At 51.7% G+C, this 19,642-nt stretch overlaps 1 protein-coding gene across 5 annotated transcripts in view; it reads left to right on the forward strand.

Annotated features, from left to right (window-relative positions):
- The window catches only part of ILDR2 (immunoglobulin like domain containing receptor 2), a 189,852-nt gene that overhangs the window by 100,287 nt on the left and 69,923 nt on the right, over positions 1 to 19,642 (forward strand). For all 5 annotated transcript variants that reach the window (XM_083171605.1, XM_083171602.1, XM_083171601.1 and 2 more), the window contains exon 3: positions 5,081 to 5,200. In XM_083171605.1, coding sequence (XP_083027731.1) covers positions 5,081 to 5,200 — 120 coding nt within the window. The remainder of the gene's footprint in view (positions 1 to 5,080; positions 5,201 to 19,642) is intronic.

Here is a 19,642-nt window from a genome sequence, read left to right on the forward strand (position 1 = left end):
CACAGGTGGATGCACAGGTGGATGCAAAAGTAGACGCACAAGTGGATATACAGGTGAACACAAGGGTAGTCGCACAGGTGGATGCACACATTGATGCACGGGTGGCTATAAGGGTAGACGCACAGGTGGACGCAAGGGTAGACACACAGGTGAATGCAAGGGTAGAAGCACAGGTGGACGCACAGGTGTATGTAAAGGTGGACACAAGGGTGGACGCACGTGGAAACAAAGGTAGTTGCACAGGTGGATGAACACGTGGACGCATGGGTAGCTGTAAGGGTAGAGGCACAGGAGGATGCAAGGGTAGACGCACAGGTGGATGCAAGGATAGATAGGGGATGCATACTCGGACACAGGGATGGATGTAAGGGTAGATACACAGGTGGACGCACAATTGTATATAAAGGTAGACAAAAGGGTGGAAACAAGGGTAGTCGCACAGGTGGAAGCATACGAGGATGCATGGATGGATGGATGGGTAGATGCACAGGTGAATGCAAGGGTAAAAACACCGGTGGATGCAAAGTTAGAAGCACGGGTGGATGCAAGGGTAGAAGCACAGGTGAATGCAAGGGTAGACGCACGGGTGGATGCATGTGTGGATGCACAGGTGTATGTAAGGTAGACGCACAGGTGGATATAAAGTTGGGTGCACACGTGGACACACAGGTGGATGCAAAACTAGACGCACAAGTGTATATAAAGGTGGACACAAGGGTGGACGCACAGGTGGATGCACACGTTGATGCATGGGTGGCTATAAGGGTAGAAGCACAGGTGGACAAACAGGTGTATGTAAAGGGGGACACAGGGGTGGACGCACAGGTGGAAACAAAAGTAGTTGCACAGGTGGATGTACACGTGGATGCATGGGTAGCTGTAAGGGTAGAGGGTCAGGAGGATGCAAGGGTAGACGCATAGGTGGATGCAAGAGTAGTCGCACAGGTGGATGCACATGAGGACGCACAGGTAAATGCAAGGGTAGAAGCACAGGTGGAAGCATACGAGGATGCATGGATGGATGGATGGGTAGATGCACAGGTGAATGCAAGGGTAGAAGCACAGGTGAATGCAAGGGTAGAAGCACAGGTGGATGCATAGGTGAACGCACAAGTGTATATAAAGGTGGACACAAGGGTGGAAACAAGGGTAGTCGCACAGGTGGACGCACACATGGACGCATGGATGGATGCAAGGGTAGACACACAGGTGGACGCAAGGGTAGATGCACAGGTGGATGCAAGGGTAGAAGCACAGGTGGATGCAAGGGTAGAAGCACAGGTGGTGCACAGGTGGACGCACTGGTGGATGCAGGGGTAGACGCACAAGTGGATATAAAGGTGGACACAAAGGTAGACTCACAGGTGGACGCAAGGGTAGACACACAGGTGGATGCTAGGGTAGAAGCACAGGTGGACGCACAGGTGTATGTAAAGGTGGACACAAGGGTAGACGCACAGGGGGATGCACAGGTGGATGCAAGAGTAGTCGCACAGGTGGATGCATACGAGGACGCACGGATGGATGTAAGGGTAGACACAGGTGGATGAACAGGTGGATGCAAGGGTAGACGCATAGGTGAACGCACAAGTGTATATAAAGGTGGACACAAGGGTGGTCGCACAGGTGGATGCCCACGTGGACACATGGGTGTAGACACACAGGTGGACGCACAGGGAGATGCACAGGTGGATGCAAGGGTAGTCCCACACGTGCATGCATACGAGGACGCATGGATGGATGTATGGGCAGAAGCACAGGTGGATGCACGGGTAAAGGGTAGAAGCACAGGTGAATGCACATGTGGACGCATGGGTAAATACAAGGGTAGAAGCACAGGTGGATGCACATGTGGACGCACGGGTAAATGCAAGGGTAGAAGCACAGGTGGATGCAAAGGTGGACACACTGATTGAAGCAGGGGTAGACGCACAAGTGGATATTAAGGTGGATGCAAGGGTAGACACAGGTGGATTCACGGGTAGATGTAAGGGTAGACGCACAGGTGGACGCAAGGGTAGACACACAAGTGGATGCAAAGGTAGAAGCACAGGTGGACACAAGGGTGGATGCACAGGTGAATGCAAGGGTAGAAGCACAGGTGGATGAACATGTGGACGCACGGGTAAATGCAAGGGTAGAAGCACAGGTGGACACACTGGTTGAAGCAGGGGTAGACGCACAAGTGGATATAAAGGTGGACGCAAGGGTAGAAGTACAGGTGGATTCACGGGTAGATGTAAGGGTAGACACACAGGTGGATGCAAGGGTAGAAGCACAGGTGACTGCACAGGTGGATGCAAGGGTAGTCGCACAGGTGGATGCACGGGTGGATATAAGGATGGACGCAAGGGGGATGAAAGGGTAGAAGCACAGGTGTATGTAAAGGTGGACACAAGGGTGGACGCACGTGGAAACAAAGGTAGTTGCACAGGTGGATGCACACGTGGACGCATGGGTAGCTGTAAGGGTAGACGCACAGTTGGATGCAAGAGTAGTCACACAGGTGGATGCATATGAGGACTCACGGATGGATGTAAGGGTAGACGCACAGGTGGACACACAGGTGGATGCACAGGTGGATGTACAGGTGAATGCAAGGGTAGAAGTGGATGTAAGGTAGACGCACAGGGGGATGCATACTCGGACAGAGGGATGGATGTAAGGGTAGACACACAGGTGGACGCACAAGTGTATATAAAGGTAGACACAAGGGTGGAAACAAGGGTAGTCGCACAGGTGGATGCAAGAGTAGACGCACAGGGAGATGCACAGGTGGATGCAAGGGTAGTCCTACACGTGGATGCATACGAGGATGGATGGATGGGTAGATGCACAGGTGAATGCAAGGGTAGAAGCACAGGTGAATGCAAGGGTAAAAACACAGGTGGATGCAAAGGTAGAAGCACAGGTGAATGCAAGGGTAGAAGCACAGGTGGATGCAAGGGTAGAAGCACAGGTGGATGCAAGGGTAGAAGCACAGGTGGATGCAAGGGTAGAAGCACAGGTGAATGCAAGGGTAGAAGCACAGGTGGATGCAAGGGTAGAAGCACAGGTGGATGCAAGGGTAGAAGCACAGGTGGATGCAAGGGTAGAAGCACAGGTGAACGCACACGTGGACGCATGGATGGATGCAAGGGTAGACACACAGGTGGACGCAAGGGTAGACGCACAGGGAGATGCACAGGTGGATGCACAGGTGGATGAATAGGTGGATGCAAGGGTAGAAGCACAGGTGGATGCAAGGGTAGACGCACTGGTGGATGCAGGGGTAGACGCACAAGTGAAAATAAAGGTGGACACAAGGGTAGACACACAGGTGGATGCTAGGGTAGAAGCACAGGTGGACGCACAGGTGTATGTAAAGGTGGACACACGGGTAGACGCACAGGTGGATGCACAGGTGGATGCAAGGGTAGACGCATAGGTGAACGCACAAGTGTATATAAAGGTGGACACAAGGGTGGTCGCACAGGTGGATGCACACGTGGACGCATGGGTGTAGACACACAGGTGGATGAACAGATGGATGCAAGGGTAGTCCCACACGTGCATGCATACGAGGAAGCATGGATGGATGTATGGGTAGATGCAAGGGTAGAAGCACAGGTGGACGCACGGGTAGAAGCACAGGTGGAGCACTGGTGGATGCAGGGGTAGACGCACAAGTGGATATAAAGGTGGACGCACATGTGTATGTAAAGATGGACACAAGGGTGGACGCAAAGGTGGATGCATGGGTAGCTGTAAGGGTAGAGGGTCAGAAGGATGCAAGGGTAGTCGCACAGTTGGATGCAAGGGTAGACGCACAGGTGGATGCAAGAGTAGTCGCACAGGTGGATGCATACGAGGACGCACGGATGGATGTGAGGGTAGACACACAGGTGGATGAACAGGTGGATGCAAGGGTAGACGCATAGGTGAACGCACAAGTGTATATAAAGGTGGACACAAGGGTGGTCGCACAGGTGGATGCACACGTGGACGCATGGGTGTAGACACACAGGTGGACGCACAGGGAGATGCACAGGTGGATGAACAGATGGATGCAAGGGTAGTCCCACATGTGCATGCATACGAGGACGCATGGATGGATGTATGGGCAGAAGCACAGGTGGATGCACGGGTAAAGGGTAGAAGCACAGGTGAATGCAAGGGTAGAAGCACAGGTGGATGCAAAGGTGGACACACTGGTTGAAGCAGGGGTAGACGCACAAGTGGATATTAAGGTGGATGCAAGGGTAGACACAGGTGGATTCACGGGTAGATGTAAGGGTAGACGCACAGGTGGACGAAAGGGTAGACACACAAGTGGATGCAAAGGTAGAAGCACAGGTGGACACAAGGGTGGATGCACAGGTGAATGCAAGGGTAGACGCACGGGTGGATGCAAGGGTAGACGCACGGATGGATGCATGTGTGGATGCACAGGTGTATGTAAGGTAGACGCACAGGTGGATGCACATGTGGATATAAAGTTGGGTGCACACGTGGACACACAGGTGGATGCAAAAGTAGACGCACAAGTGGATATAAAGGTGGACACAAGGGTAGTCGCACAGGTGGATGCACACGTTGATGCATGGGTGGCTATAAGGGTAGAAGCACAGGTGGACACACAGGTGTATGTAAAGGGGGACACAGGGGTGGACGCAAAGGTGGAAACAAAGGTAGTTGCACAGGTGGATGTACACGTGGATGCATGGGTAGCTGTAAGGGTAGAGGGTCAGGAGGATGCAAGGGTAGACACATAGGTGGATGCAAGGGTAGAAGCACAGGTGGATGCACATGAGGACGCACGGGTAAATGCAAGGGTAGAAGCACAGGTAGATGCAAAGGTGGATGCGCAGTTGGATACACAAATATCAGGGTTTGCACATAATCTGCACCTACTGCCCTCTTGCGGGATAGAACCGGAAATATGCGGAACGCCATGTACATAGATTATGGCGATGATGGAAAGAGGGACAATTTCACTTAGGACAAAGGTGATAAAGGAAAGCACTGGGTGGTCTCTGGCCCCAGGGCAGGATTTATACCACACAATGACAACAGTGTAAATAATATATATATATTTCAGATGCCGATCTCCAGTTTGCCACCGTCCAATGGGGAGACAGCGGACTCTACTACTGCCTCGTAGCTGTCTCCGATGACCTGGAAGGGAAAAACGAGGATCGGGTGGAAGTCCTCGTTATGGGTGAGTACAGAATGGCTGTATACTTCTATTCATCCTGCTGGGAAGTAGGGCAGTTGTAAGAAGATGTTATGAAATAAATGCGTAATGGAATATGTACGGGTAATATGGAATCCACTGAGTGTATCAGAGTGTGTGCCGCTGGTGGGAGACAGACTGTGAGGATGTGGCGCTGGTGGGAGACAGACTGTGAGGATGTGGCATTGTGGGTAATGTATATAACACACAGAGATTGCTGGTACCCATGTAAGTCTGTCCCATCCTGTATGACCCCCGCAGTCACTGACGCGTTTTACAGTTTGTTTATGGCATTCCCATTAGTGTACAGAGGGGGCGATGGGTTCCCTTCCTCTATACAGAACTATTCTTAGAATGCATCTCCCAGTGGTCACTAATTACTAGAGATCAGTGGCGCTGGAACGTTTTTAGGTTGGGGGGGGCAAGATATAATCTCATTTTGGCGCCCCCTAAATTACTATATGTTACCCCCTGATAGTTAATGAAATATGTTTTCATCAATAGTAATAGAGTAACAGAAAAATACTATAGTTTTATTAGTAACAAAATAACATTTGTCCAGCACATGCCCCCACATCCCTCATATGTCCAGCACATGCCCCCACATCCCTCATATGTCCAGCACATGTCCCCACATCCCTCATATGTCCAGCACATGTCCCTATAACCCTCATATGTCCAGCACATGCCCTCACATCCCTCATATGTCCAGCACATGCCCCCACATCCCTCATATGTCCAGCACATGCCCCCACATCCCTCATATGTCCAGCACATGTCCCTATAACCCTCATATGTCCAGCACATGCCCCCACATCCCTCATATGTCCAGCACATGCCCCCACATCCCTCATATGTCCAGCACATGCCCCCACATCCCTCATATGTCCAGCACATGTCCCTATAACCCTCATATGTCCAGCACATGCCCCCACATCCCTCATATGCCCAGCACATGCCCCCACATCCCTCATATGCCCAGCACATGCCCCCACATCCCTCATATGTCCAGCACATGCCCCCACATCCCTCATATGCCCAGCACATGCCCCCACATCCCTCATATGTCCAGCACATGCCCCCACATCCCTCATATGTCCAGCACATGTCCCTATAACCCTCATATGTCCAGCACATGTCCCCACATCCCTCATATGTCCAGCACATGCCCCCACATCCCTCATATGTCCAGCACATGTCCCCACATCCCTCATATGTCCAGCACATGTCCCTATAACCCTCATATGTCCAGCACATGCCCCCACATCCCTCATATGTCCAGCACATGTCCCTATAACCCTCATATGTCCAGCACATGCCCCCACATCCCTCATATGTCCAGCACATGTCCCCACCAGTGTTCCCTCTAAGCTGTGCGCGCGTGCGCGCGCACACACCTTGACGAGCATGCGCACAGGCATTACAACAGAGCGCACAAAGCAGCAGTGGTCCCTTTTTGCAGTTGTGGACTCAATTAATGTGTGTTTCACCCATTAACTACATTGTGTGCTGTGTTTTGAATGTTTAAATGTTTAATATCATTTTGAAGTAAATTTAACACAAATGCTGAACGTCATTTTCCAGTTATATATAAGTGACGCACGAAATTTTAAATTTCCTTCCAAAGTTGCACAGCCAAAATCTTTAGCCGCACACAGCCTTCGTAAAATTAGAGGGAACATTGGTCCCCACACCACTCATTTGTCCAGCACATGTCCCTATAACCCTCATATGTCCAGCACATGTCCCTATAACCCTCATATGTCCAGCACATGTCCCTATAACCCTCATATGTCCAGCACATGTCCCTATAACCCTCATATGTCCAGCACATGTCCCTATAACCCTCATATGTCCAGCACATGCCCCCACATCCCTCATATGCCCAGCACATGCCCCCACATCCCTCATATGTCCAGCACATGCCCCCACATCCCTCATATGTCCAGCACATGTCCCTATAACCCTCATATGTCCAGTACATGTCCCTATAACCCTCATATGTCCAGCACATGTCCCTATAACCCTCATATGTCCAGCACATGTCCCTATAACCCTCATATGTCCAGCACATTTCCCTATAACCCTCATATGTCCAGCACATGCCCCCACACCCCTCATATGCCCAGCACATGCCCCCACATCCCTCATATGTCCAGCACATGCCCCCACATCCCTCATATGTCCAGCACATGCCCCCACATCCCTCATATGCCCAGCACATGCCCCCACATCCCTCATATGTCCAGCACATGTCCCCACATCCCTCATATGTCCAGCACATGTCCCTATAACCCTCATATGTCCAGCACATGCCCCCACATCCCTCATATGTCCAGCACATGTCCCCACACCACTCATTTGTCCAGCACATGTCCCTATAACCCTCATATGCCCAGCACATGTCCCTATAACCCTCATATGTCCAGCACATGTCCCTATAACCCTCATATGTCCAGCACATGCCCTCACATCACTCATATGTCCAGCACATGCCCCCACATCCCTCATATGTCCAGCACATGCCCCCACATCCCTCATATGTCCAGCACATGTCCCTATAACCCTCATATGTCCAGCACATGCCCCCACATCCATCATATGTCCAGCACATGTCCCTATAACCCTCATATGTCCAGCACATGCCCCCACATCCCTCATATGTCCAGCACATGTCCCTATAACCCTCATATGTCCAGCACATGCCCCCACATCCCTCATATGTCCAGCACATGTCCCCACACCCTCATATATCCAGCACATGTCCCCACACCACTCATTTGTCCAGCACATGTCCCTATAACCCTCATATGTCCAGCACATGTCCCTATAACCCTCATATGTCCAGCACATGTCCCTATAACCCTCATATGTCCAGCACATGCCCTCACATCCCTCATATGTCCAGCACATGCCCCCACATCCCTCATATGCCCAGCACATGCCCCCACATCCCTCATATGCCCAGCACATTCCCCCACATCCCTCATATGCCCAGCACATGCCCCTACATCCCTCATATGTCCAGCACATGTCCCCACATCCCTCATATGTTCAGCACATGTCCCTATAACCCTCATTTGCCCAGCACATGCCCCTACATCCCTCATATGTCCAGCACATGCCCCCACATCCCTCATATGTCCAGCACATGCCCCCACATCCCTCATATGCCCAGCACATGCCCCCACATCCCTCATATGTCCAGCACATGCCCCCACATCCCTCATATGTCCAGCACATGCCCCCACATCCCTCATATGCCCAGCACATGCCCCTACATCCCTCATATGTCCAGCACATATCCCCACATCCCTCATATGTCCAGCACATGTCCCTATAACCCTCATATGTCCAGCACATGCCCCCACATCCCTCATATGTTCAGCACATGTCCCTATAACCCTCATATGTCCAGCACATGTCCCTATAACCCTCATATGTCCAGCACATGCCCCCACATCCCTCATATGCCCAGCACATGCCCCCACATCCCTCATATGTCCAGCACATGCCCCCACATCCCTCATATGTCCAGCACATGCCCCCACATCCCTCATATGTCCAGCACATGTCCCTATAACCCTCATATGTCCAGCACATGCCCCCACATCCCTCATATGTTCAGCACATGTCCCTATAACCCTCATATGTCCAGCACATGTCCCTATAACCCTCATATGTCCAGCACATGCCCTCACATCCCTCATATGCCCAGCACATGCCCCCACATCCCTCATATGTCCAGCACATGCCCCCACATCCCTCATATGTCCAGCACACGCCCCCACATCCCTCATATGTCCAGCACATGCCCCCACATCCCTCATATGCCCAGCACATGCCCCCACATCCCTCATATGCCCAGCACATGCCCCTACATCCCTCATATGTCCAGCACATGTCCCCACATCCCTCATATGTCCAGCACATGTCCCTATAACCCTCATATGCCCAGCACATGCCCCCACATCCCTCATATGCCCAGCACATGCCCCCACATCCCTCATATGCCCAGCACATTCCCCCACATCCCTCATATGCCCAGCACATGCCCCTACATCCCTCATATGTCCAGCACATGTCCCCACATCCCTCATATGTCCAGCACATGTCCCTATAACCCTCATATGTCCAGCACATGCCCCCACATCCCTCATATGTTCAGCACATGTCCCTATAACCCTCATATGTCCAGCACATGTCCCTATAACCCTCATATGTCCAGCACATGCCCCCACATCCCTCATATGCCCAGCACATGCCCCCACATCCCTCATATGTCCAGCACATGCCCCCACATCCCTCATATGTCCAGCACATGCCCCCACATCCCTCATATGTCCAGCACATGTCCCTATAACCCTCATATGTCCAGCACATGCCCCCACATCCCTCATATGTTCAGCACATGTCCCTATAACCCTCATATGTCCAGCACATGTCCCTATAACCCTCATATGTCCAGCACATGCCCTCACATCCCTCATATGCCCAGCACATGCCCCCACATCCCTCATATGTCCAGCACATGCCCCCACATCCCTCATATGTCCAGCACACGCCCCCACATCCCTCATATGTCCAGCACATGCCCCCACATCCCTCATATGCCCAGCACATGCCCCCACATCCCTCATATGCCCAGCACATGCCCCTACATCCCTCATATGTCCAGCACATGTCCCCACATCCCTCATATGTCCAGCACATGTCCCTATAACCCTCATATGCCCAGCACATGCCCCCACATCCCTCATATGCCCAGCACATGCCCCCACATCCCTCATATGCCCAGCACATGCCCCCACATCCCTCATATGCCCAGCACATGCCCCTACATCCCTCATATGTCCAGCACATGTCCCCACATCCCTCATATGTCCAGCACATGTCCCTATAACCCTCATATGTCCAGCACATGCCCTCACATCCCTCATATGCCCAGCACATGCCCCCACATCCCTCATATGCCCAGCACATGCCCCCACATCCCTCATATGCCCAGCACATGCCCCCACATCCCTCATATGCCCAGCACATGCCCCTACATCCCTCATATGTCCAGCACATGTCCCCACATCCCTCATATGTCCAGCACATGCCCCCACATCCCTCATATGCCCAGCACATGCCCCCACATCCCTCATATGTCCAGCACATGCCCCCACATCCCTCATATGTCCAGCACATGCCCCCACATCCCTCATATGTCCAGCACATGCCCCCACATCCCTCATATGCCCAGCACATGCCCCTACATCCCTCATATGTCCAGCACATGCCCCCACATCCCTCATATGTTCAGCACATGTCCCTATAACCCTCATTTGCCCAGAACATGTCCCCACACCACTCATATGCCCAGAACATCAATTGTTCACACACTTCCCATAACTTAATACATCCCCAATGTACATTAACTCAAATTGTGAGCAAGTTTAGAGATCTCCTCAACTTACTTTTTTTGTTTTGCTGCCTGGATCCCTCCCATACACAGCAGGGCAGACACGCTGGCCGCAGCAGGATGGGGTTGGAGCGCGCTGGGGACCTGGATGCTGGATGCCATGCCCATGCGACGCTCGTCGCTGAAGCAGCAGGGGGCGGGCGGCCGCGGCGTCGGACACTGTAAGTGTCAATCAAACACCGCTGGGCAGGGCGGCCGGCAGGGAGGGGACTGAGACTGAGCGCGCATAGCACTGCAGGATATGTGAGTGTAGAAAAGACCTCACACATACATCAAGACACAGACGGGCCCCGGCCGGGGTCTGGGGCCCTTCAGATCGCCGGGGCCCGTCACACATGTCCCCCTTGACCCCCCCTGTCGCCGGCCCTGACAGCGCCCCCAGACAACGGTACTTTAGCGCCTCAGTAATTTTTTTGGGGGGGGCAAGCTGCCCCCTCCCCCCCCCCCCCCCCCCCCCCCCGTTCCGGCGCCCATGCTAGAGATGGTTTCAACGATCTGTGGAAACTTGTGTCTATAAATCTCCTTACTATGCTCCAGGCTGAGTTTGAAAAATGGCAGTTAGGGGCTGACTGGGTGTTCCTTTATCTCTTTCCACTTTAACTCTGTCCAAGGCTTGATATGTCTTCACCACCATCAGTAGTAAAACAGTACGGGAGTTTTTTAAACCTCAAACCTTCCTGTTTCCCATAGCAACCAGATTCTAGCTAGCTTTTTACAGACTTTGGGCGTGATTCATACATGCACAATCCCACGCCATCAGCCGGGGTTCAGGTCTGTATCGCCCCTGTATTATGTAAGTGGAAGCTGAAATCTGAATGGTTGCTATGGGAAACACCCACACTTAGAGACCGTAGAGGTTGGGATACATCCCCCCCCCCAGGAAGCATGTGACAGCTGAGACTGGACACGGATTGGACGGAGTCCTGGTGGAGGCTAAGCGCAGAGGAGATGAGATAGGGAGCGGCAGTGACACTTGGAGACCGATTCAGGTGCAAACATACCGAGCGGCTGAGACACCACCCGTCCGAACGCCACTCAGTGTATAAAAGTCGCTGACGCCATTCGCAGAGGGGAGATGCACATGCACAGTCCCCAAAACATTGGGACGGGACCAAACTCACACAATTGCGAGTCAACCAGAATCACCCCATTGTACTTCATATAAGAATGAATGGTAATTGTGTGTAACTGGCTTGGAGGTATAAATATAGTGATTTCCTGGTAATGAGAACATTGGTGCCGCAGCTGCATACACTGTATATCCCCCATTCAGTATTACTGCTCCCCCTCCCCTCCTCCTCTATGGTATTACAGCAGCTGTGTGTGTGTCAGGTGCTAGGTGCGCTCTCTGTATTGTCTCTCAGTGTGTAGCGGTAATGGCCCGTGTACTGCACATAGTGTCACACGGGTCCCCGGAGATTATTACACGCTCCCAGACTTAGTCTCCAGCAGATCTGTGATTGTGAGCTAAATAACCGGCAGCAGCCATACATTCCATGGCTGGTCACCAGCAAGTTGTTAGACACTTGGTCGACACCATTAGGTCGACATTCATTTAGGTTGAGATGTGTCTAGGCCGACATGCAAGAAGGTCGACATGATTCTAAGTTGACATGTGTTCGGTCGACAGGGTCATAAGTTTGACAGGGTCATTAGGTCGACATGGGTTAGGTCGACAGTCAAAAGGTCGACATGGGGGTTTTCACTGTTTTTCGGTCCGAATGTCGACATGGACACAGGTTAAAGTGCACCTTGTCCCCTCGCATGGCTCGCTGCGCTCGGCACACTATTTTATTCTCCCACCACGCCCTAGTGGATGGTAGAACATGAAATACCGCCTGTTGGCACGTCGGCTCAAAAACAGTGAAAAATCCCATGTCGATCTTTTGACTGTCGACCAAAGACCCTGTTGAGCTAATGACCCTGTCGACTAACCTATGTTGACCGAGACTCATGTCGACCTTCTTGCATGTCGACCTAATGACTGTCTGACAGAGTTTTTTGACTGCGCCCATGGGCACGACTCGTACCCGCCGCCCCCCACCCGCACCACTCCGTGCAAACAGTCGCCGCAGTAGCAAAACATCGCTCCCCCTGCGAATGCACGGGGAGCGTGAAGATCAGAATAACCTCCATAGTGAGCACTGATTGGTCATGTGACCTTTCTACCAATGTCAGGTAAGAGGAATCTGCCACCGCCAGTGCAATTTGCTGCGTCGTTCCAGTGACGATTACACGGACAACTCACATTATGTCCGATGTTTTGTGCGCGGATGGCAGAGAAAGCAGATGCGGCCGGTCTCACAGTCGTAGGATGCATCTGTTATACAGCGTTACATCATTCCGCTCCGGAGAGCACACAGATAGGTCAGGGAGATGACAATGTTAGTAAATCATTACTGATGTTCACTTGGCTGCGCATTAATTAGACAGAAGCACAGATGCCGCCGTGTCAGTGTGACATTTTCCTTCTCATGTAGAGAACTCAGAAGCCTGGTAGCGTAATTCCACTGCCTAGTAGTGATGGCCATCGACCATTGATGATTAGACATCATTGATACTTCTTGGCCCACAGCAGAACATCGGTTCTGCTGTGCCATCGATGGTTTGCCTCCATCGATGGCACAGCAGGACCGATGTTTTGTTTTTTTCTTCAAGGTGCCGAGACACAGAGCATAGCTCCACACCCGACAACCCGGAAGCCCCGCGCCCGTTCTGAATGGCCCACGGGTCAGTCAGTCAAAGAAAATGGATGACCATCGATAAAACATCCATCCCATGGCTTGCTGCAGTATCGCCATCAATGTCAACCATCAATGATGATGGCACCGATGCCCATCTCTACCTAGTGAGCAGGTAATCTCCGCCTCGGCGAACGCACGCCAATCCCGCCTCCTGTATACCCGCACTACGCTGTGAGCAGATGTGTACGCTTCCACTTCCACTCGCATTCGCCAGCACAGAGGAAAAAAACATTCGATGGTGCTGACCATCTAATGATTTTTCCTCTGTTTTACATTCTGCATGCCCCCAGGGCTGTCACTAGGGGTGCGCTGATGCTGGGCTATCTGCTCCCTCGCAGAGAAACCATACAAGCTCCACACCCATAACGCCTTAATAGAATTATAACGGTTTATGATTCAAACGATTCAGACAATTGTATAATTAGAGAAAATCAGTTTCACGAAAGGAGAAAATGCCGTGAGACCAGAGACCGCGACTGATCCAGGCTGTAGTTTATATAAAAGGTTCAGCTCCCCGGCATCAGGACAATTATAAACGGGGCGTCCGCCTCGTCAAAACGCTAAGTCGTTAATTCAATTTCTTATGAGCATTCTTCGGGTTCACTACAAATGCCTAGAACATGAGTGCGCTGACTAATTGGTAATTAACTTGCCGGATGTTGTGGATAATGACTGTCACGTGGAGGGTGAAGATCCCTTTCAGTATTACTTTACATCAGTGGCAGTTCTCATACTGTATTATGTACAGTCCGTGGCACCATAGGGGTGAGCTGCGCTCTCTCCGAAACGCCGCCACGAGCAGCGGCTGCCGCCTGGATCTCCTCTGTGGCGAGCTGGAGATAGACCCAGCTTCTTGGACGCTGTAGTAGAAGTCAACGGCGTATGGTAACCAACCAATATGTACTTACAGTATATACCTACAGTATATACACAGGCAGAGTGACGTTTAGGATGGGGTGGTGGCATGGTAGGGCCGTCTCTGGTTCTTAGTAGGCCTGGGGCGGCCAAGGACGTAAGAAGCGATAGCTACGCTGCCCCGAAAAGACTTTGGTGTAAATTTACTAAGATGGGAGGCCTTATCACTGCCGGATAAACGCATGCCCACCGGTTTTTATTTTTTTTGGGCACACCCATAAAACACTGGGCATGTGCACCCCCGGTGATGTCAGCTGCCCGCCCCCGGCACCCACGTCACGGCCCAATTACCATGGGAACACCCAGCGTTTACATGGAAACGCCCATGAGTGCGAATATCCGCCCACCCCCCCTGGCCTCAGCCTTGGGTGCTTGCAACATGCGCAGTGGCGTCTGTTTGCCGTGGCTGCATGCCCCTGGTGTGTGCGCATGCACATACACCAAACATCGGTCCCCATGGAAACGAACGCCAGCTGCTGATTCTCTGGGATCCTTTAGATGCCAAAGTAAGTAAAAGATAAACAAACCTATTGCTACATATCCAGAAATGACAGGGGCCATGATTATTGTATTCATTTGCCATTTACTAACATTCTCTTGTCCTCAAAGCAACTCCCCAGCGGCCCCATGGTGGGTGCGGGGAAGCAAATATAAGCAGGTTCTTTTGTAAAAAGTGAAGTCTCTGAAAGTACAAATATTACCCCTAATGCAATGCGGCTGTTGTTTGTTCTGTGCGTCTGGGCATCAGCCAGAATAACACCATCTGCAGGTCACGTTAGCTGATTTTTGTATGTTAAGAAGTGTTTTGTAGATATTTGGGAAGCCAAGAAAGAGTTATTTATATTGTTACCATTTTTATTATTACACTTGTATCTCTTTATCAGGGTCCCATTAGGCAGGGGCGTGGCCACAGGACTGGAGGAGTGGCCGCACTGTGATAGGACCATTTCTTAACCTTAGGGTCTCTGCATGTTGTCAATGGGCTTCATTGTATCATTGAGGTCCATTCATAAAATGTATTAATGAATCTGATTCGTTCACTGAAGCTCACTATTACCCCAGGTGGCATCTACATGCAAATAGCCAATCAGATTGAATTAATGAGGAATCTCTAGCCAATCGTAGCAAAGCTAAATGTGATCTTCTGAGGTCCGTGGACTGTCCTCTATCACCCCTGATTATTATTTTTTAACCATTAGACTGCCATAGAGGAAAAAACAATGGAAAAGAACATTCTGTAGTATTTAGTATATTATAAGTATATTAAGGGGTAAATGATTGGGGAGTGTGTCCCCCCCCCCCCCCCCCCCCCCTCGGAGCAGGGGGCTTATTCACATGTTACAATTGCATATACTTTAATATTATTCACACTGCTTGTGTTTGTAGTTGGCACTTCATGGCAGCATTTGTATTTATTATTAAATATTGTTATATGATCTTTCATCATACAGCGCCACTTCCTTTCTTTCCTTTTTATTTGTATTGCACTACCATGCTCTGGCAGTCATGTGCATGCTGGCACTTGTAGTTTTACTTTCTTTAGAGATCCATGGCAAGGGGCCAACCACTCTTCATCCACGCCATGGAGCCGACCACTCTTCATCCACACCATGGAGCCAACCACTCCTCATCCACACCATGGAGCCAACCACTCCTCATCCACGCCATGTAGCCAACCACTCTTCATCCACGCCATGAAGCCGACCACTCTTTATCCACGCCATGGAGCCAACCACTCCTCATTTACACCATGGAGCCAACCACTCCTCATCCACACCATGGAGCCAACCACTCCTCATCCACACCATGGAGCCAACCACTCCTCATCCACACCATGGAGCCACCCACTCCTCATCCACACCATGGAGCCACCCACTCCTCATCCACACCATGGAGCCAAATCACTCCTCATCCACACCATGGAGCCAACCACTCCTCATCCACACCATGGAGCCAACCACTCCTCATCCACACCATGGAGCCAAATCACTCCTCATCCACACCATGGAGCCAACCACTCCTCATCCACACCATGGAGCTGACCACTCCTCATCCACACCATGGAGCCAACCACTCCTCATCCACGCCATGGAGCCAACCACTCCTCATCCACGCCATGGAGCCAACCACTCCTCATCAAGCACCATGGAGCCAACCACTCCTCATCCACGCCATGGAGCCAACCACTCCTCATCCATGCCATAGAGGCAACCACTCCTCATCCATGCCATAGAGGCAACCACTCCTCATCCATTGCATAAAGCCAAACATTCCTCATCCATGCCATAGAGCCAAACATTCCTCATCCACACCATGGATCCAACCACTCCTCATCCACCCCATAGAGCCACCCACTCCTCATCCATGCCATAGAGCCACCCACTCCTCATCCATGCCATAGAGCCACCCACTCCTCATCCACCCCATAGAGCCACCCACTCCTCATCCATGCCATAGAGCCACCCACTCCTCATCCTTGCCATAGAGCCACCCACTCCTCATCCATGCCATAGAGCAGGGCTGGGCAACACCGGCCCTCCAGATGTTAGTGAACTACACATCCCAGCATGCCTTGCATCAGTTTCAGCATGGCCACATAGCAAAACTAATGCAAAGCATCCTGGGATGTGTAGTTCATCAACATCTGGAGGGCCGCAATTGCCCAGCCCTGCCATAGAGCCACCCACTCCTCATCCATGCCATGGAGCCAAACATTCCTCATCCATGCCATAAAGCCACCCACTCCTCATCCATGCCATAGAGCCAACCACTCCTCATTCATGCCATAGAGCCACCCACTCCTCATCCATGCCATAGAGCCAACCACTCCTCATCCATGCCATAGAGCCACCGACTCCTCATCCATGCCATAGAGCCACCCACTCCTCATCCATGCCATAGAGCCACCCACTCCTCATCCATGCCATAGAGCCAAACACTCCTCATCCATGCCATAGAGCCAAACACTCCTCATCCATGCCATAGAGCCAACCATTCCTCATCCATGCCATAGAGCCACCCACTCCTCATCCATGCCATAGAGCCAACCATTCCTCATCCATGCCATAGAGCCACCCACTCCTCATCCATGCTATAGAGCCACCCACTCCTCATCCATGCCATAGAGCCACCCACTCCTCATCCATGCCATAGAGCCACCCACTCCTCATCCATGCCATAGAGCCACCCACTCCTCATCCATGCCATAGAGCCACCCACTCCTCATCCATGCCATAGAGCCAAACACTCCTCATCCATGCCATAGAGCCAAACACTCCTCATCCATGCCATAGAGCCAACCATTCCTCATCCATGCCATAGAGCCACCCACTCCTCATCCATGCCATAGAGCCAACCATTCCTCATCCATGCCATAGAGCCACCCACTCCTCATCCATGCTATAGAGCCAAACACTCCTCATCCATGCCATAGAGCCAACCATTCCTCATCCATGCCATAGAGCCACCCACTCCTCATCCATGCTATAGAGCCAAACACTCCTCATCCATGCCATAGAGCCAACCATTCCTCATCCATGCCATAGAGCCACCCACTCCTCATCCATGCCATAGAGCCACCCACTCCTCATCCATGCCATAGAGCCAAACACTCCTCATCCATGCCATAGAGCCAACCATTCCTCATCCATGCCATAGAGCCACCCACTCCTCATCCATGCCATAGAGCCAACCATTCCTCATCCATGCCATAGAGCCACCCACTCCTCATCCATGCTATAGAGCCAAACACTCCTCATCCATGCCATAGAGCCAACCATTCCTCATCCATGCCATAGAGCCACCCACTCCTCATCCATGCTATAGAGCCAAACACTCCTCATCCATGCCATAGAGCCAACCATTCCTCATCCATGCCATAGAGCCACCCACTCCTCATCCATGCTATAGAGCCACCCACTCCTCATCCATGCCATAGAGCCAAACACTCCTCATCCATGCCATAGAGCCAACCATTCCTCATCCATGCCATAGAGCCACCCACTCCTCATCCATGCCATAGAGCCAACCATTCCTCATCCATGCCATAGAGCCAAACACTCCTCATCCATGCCATAGAGCCAACCATTCCTCATCCATGCTATAGAGCCACCCACTCCTCATCCATGCCATAGAGCCAAACACTCCTCATCCATGCCATAGAGCCAACCACTCCTCATCCATGCCATAGAGCCACCCACTCCTCATCCATGCCATAGAGCCAACCATTCCTCATCCATGCCATAGAGCCAAACACTCCTCATCCATGCCATAGAGCCAACCATTCCTCATCCATGCCATAGAGCCACCCACTCCTCATCCATGCCATAGAGCCAACCATTCCTCATCCATGCCATAGAGCCACCCACTCCTCATCCATGCTATAGAGCCACCCACTCCTCATCCATGCCATAGAGCCACCCACTCCTCATCCATGCCATAGAGCCACCCACTCCTCATCCATGCCATAGAGCCACCCACTCCTCATCCATGCCATAGAGCCAAACACTCCTCATCCATGCCATAGAGCCAAACACTCCTCATCCATGCCATAGAGCCAACCATTCCTCATCCATGCCATAGAGCCACCCACTCCTCATCCATGCCATAGAGCCAACCATTCCTCATCCATGCCATAGAGCCACCCACTCCTCATCCATGCTATAGAGCCAAACACTCCTCATCCATGCCATAGAGCCAACCATTCCTCATCCATGCCATAGAGCCACCCACTCCTCATCCATGCTATAGAGCCAAACACTCCTCATCCATGCCATAGAGCCAACCACTCCTCATCCATGCCATAGAGCCACCCACTCCTCATCCATGCCATAGAGCCACCCACTCCTCATCCATGCCATAGAGCCAAACACTCCTCATCCATGCCATAGAGCCAACCATTCCTCATCCATGCCATAGAGCCACCCACTCCTCATCCATGCCATAGAGCCAACCATTCCTCATCCATGCCATAGAGCCACCCACTCCTCATCCATGCCATAGAGCCAAACACTCCTCATCCATGCCATAGAGCCAACCATTCCTCATCCATGCCATAGAGCCACCCACTCCTCATCCATGCTATAGAGCCAAACACTCCTCATCCATGCCATAGAGCCAACCATTCCTCATCCATGCCATAGAGCCACCCACTCCTCATCCTTGCCATAGAGCCACCCACTCCTCATCCATGCCATAGAGCCAAACACTCCTCGTCCATGCCATAGAGCCAACCATTCCTCATCCATGCCATAGAGCCACCCACTCCTCATCCATGCCATAGAGCCAACCATTCCTCATCCA

This window comes from Crinia signifera, chromosome 2, assembly GCF_055691185.1.
Source record: "Crinia signifera chromosome 2, ASM5569118v1, whole genome shotgun sequence".
Taxonomy (NCBI): domain Eukaryota; kingdom Metazoa; phylum Chordata; class Amphibia; order Anura; family Myobatrachidae; genus Crinia; species Crinia signifera.